This window comes from Pundamilia nyererei, unplaced genomic scaffold, assembly GCF_000239375.1.
Source record: "Pundamilia nyererei isolate P.nyererei 1_Seehausen unplaced genomic scaffold, PunNye1.0 scaffold00046, whole genome shotgun sequence".
Taxonomy (NCBI): Eukaryota; Metazoa; Chordata; class Actinopteri; order Cichliformes; family Cichlidae; genus Pundamilia; species Pundamilia nyererei.
In genome coordinates, this window is record NW_005187447.1 from 32,876 (window position 1) to 34,650 (window position 1,775).

General features: G+C 38.0%; 1 protein-coding gene across 1 annotated transcript in view; it reads left to right on the forward strand.

The window, feature by feature from the left end:
* The first annotated feature begins 837 nt into the window (after positions 1 to 837).
* LOC102196715 (cytochrome P450 2J2-like) overlaps positions 838 to 1,775 on the forward strand; it is a 27,413-nt gene continuing 26,475 nt past the window's right edge. The window contains exon 1 of the mRNA XM_013910653.1: positions 838 to 1,239. Coding sequence (XP_013766107.1) covers positions 1,054 to 1,239 — 186 coding nt within the window. The 5' untranslated portion in view covers positions 838 to 1,053. The remainder of the gene's footprint in view (positions 1,240 to 1,775) is intronic.

The window sequence follows — 1,775 nt, forward strand, 5'->3', positions numbered from 1 at the left end:
CGAGACGACGAGGCTCTAATTACAGCAGTGCAAGTAAACAAACAATAAATATAAGAAGAGTAAGAAAATAGATATACACTTTAGGACTAGGAGTAAAGGGCTCAATAACAATTTAAAATTTACAGTTTGATGATTTAAAGTCTCACACACAACCCGTCGAAAGGGGAGGGGCCCTGCTGCTTCCAAATAGAGCACATTTCATTTATAATGTTGTAAATCCAAGCCCATTATGTATTCATGATTTGAATCCTGGGTTGTGTGAAATCTCAGAAATAAACCTTAGACAAAGAGAATCTGTGAACTAAGGTGTAGGTCTGTTAGGCTATGTTGGGGGATTTGTGTTCATACTAGAGTGCAAAATTAAAACCAGTGGAAGATGGACAAGAAAAGTTCAAAGCCATCAGGTGCTCAGTTTAGAAAAAAGTAGAAAAGAAGAGGAGGAGAAACGAGCAAAAGATGCAGGTAAGCAGATGTGTCATTGGATAATGGCACGTCATCCTGAAACAATCAGAATCAGAATACTTTATTAATCCCTAAGGAAATAATGTGAGTTACAGTTGCTCCAAGAAGAAATGGTAAAAATAGCAACAGTAACAGACTAAACTCCAAACAATACATTATGTTACAGATTTTAATATTAATTCAATGTCAATTGTTGATTTGTGCTGTTCTCATTGTATGACAAATTATGATGGCTGTTTGGTAGCCGTTTGCATACTATGCATACTCTCTCTCTCTTCATATGTGTGTGTGTGTGTGTGTACAACAGTTTTATGTTAATGTACAATCCTTAATATGTTTTGTGTGTGTGGGAGGGGCGCCAGAGGGAGTGTTCGCCCAGGGCGCCAAACAATTAGGACCGCTACTGACTACATCACATTCACCTTTGTTTACAGATAAAGCTCATATATAAACTTTGTGACGACTGGTCTGTCCTGAAATTCTACTTAACAAAAGGAGTTAACCAGGCGTGTTGTTATAAAACCCTCTGGCATCCGCGAGGACGCACATAATACAGATGGTGTACTGCTCACGTCTTCGCTCTCTGTAACGATGTGGTTTTCCAATTTTGTGCTGAGCACTGAGGGGATTTTACTTTCATTTTTCTTTATCCTTTTGATCGCATACTACTTCAAAAACAGGAATCCAAGAAATTTTCCGCCTGGACCTTTTGCTTTACCTCTCCTCGGGAATCTTCAGTTTATTGGCAAGAAACATTTGCATCTTTACTTCGCTGAGGTACTGATTCACACTTCTGTTACATTTAGTATTGAGTGTACTTTGTAGTATAGCTTTGTTTGTTTGTATGCTCTTGTGTGCTGGTGTGTTTGAAATTGAGATATTTATTCAATGTTCTATGGAGGGAAATATGCCTTAAAAGGGTTTCAAATCCGTAAAACAGTTTAACGTGTCTTCAGATTTCTGTGGATTTGTGTGTGGAGTGAAGCAGGCGCTTGTCTGTCCTTAAAGGTTACACCCAAATCATTGTACACATTTGTAAATCTTAGTTTACGCTTGTGGAAGATATCATAGGCATTTGAGGCAGATTTCTCTTCTCTCTTTTCTTTTTTTTTTACTGAAACACGGAAGGAAGGACAACTGCATGCATTGATGCAGAGAATATCAGAGCCATGAAAACTAAGGGCGTTTTTACTGTAGCCCGACTCAGTTAATAAGCTTGTATAGCTTTTCCACGTAATTTAGTTTGTTTTCACACAGCGAACAAAATACTTAACCAAAAAACACTTGTGAATGTCTCGATGCATGCTCGAAAA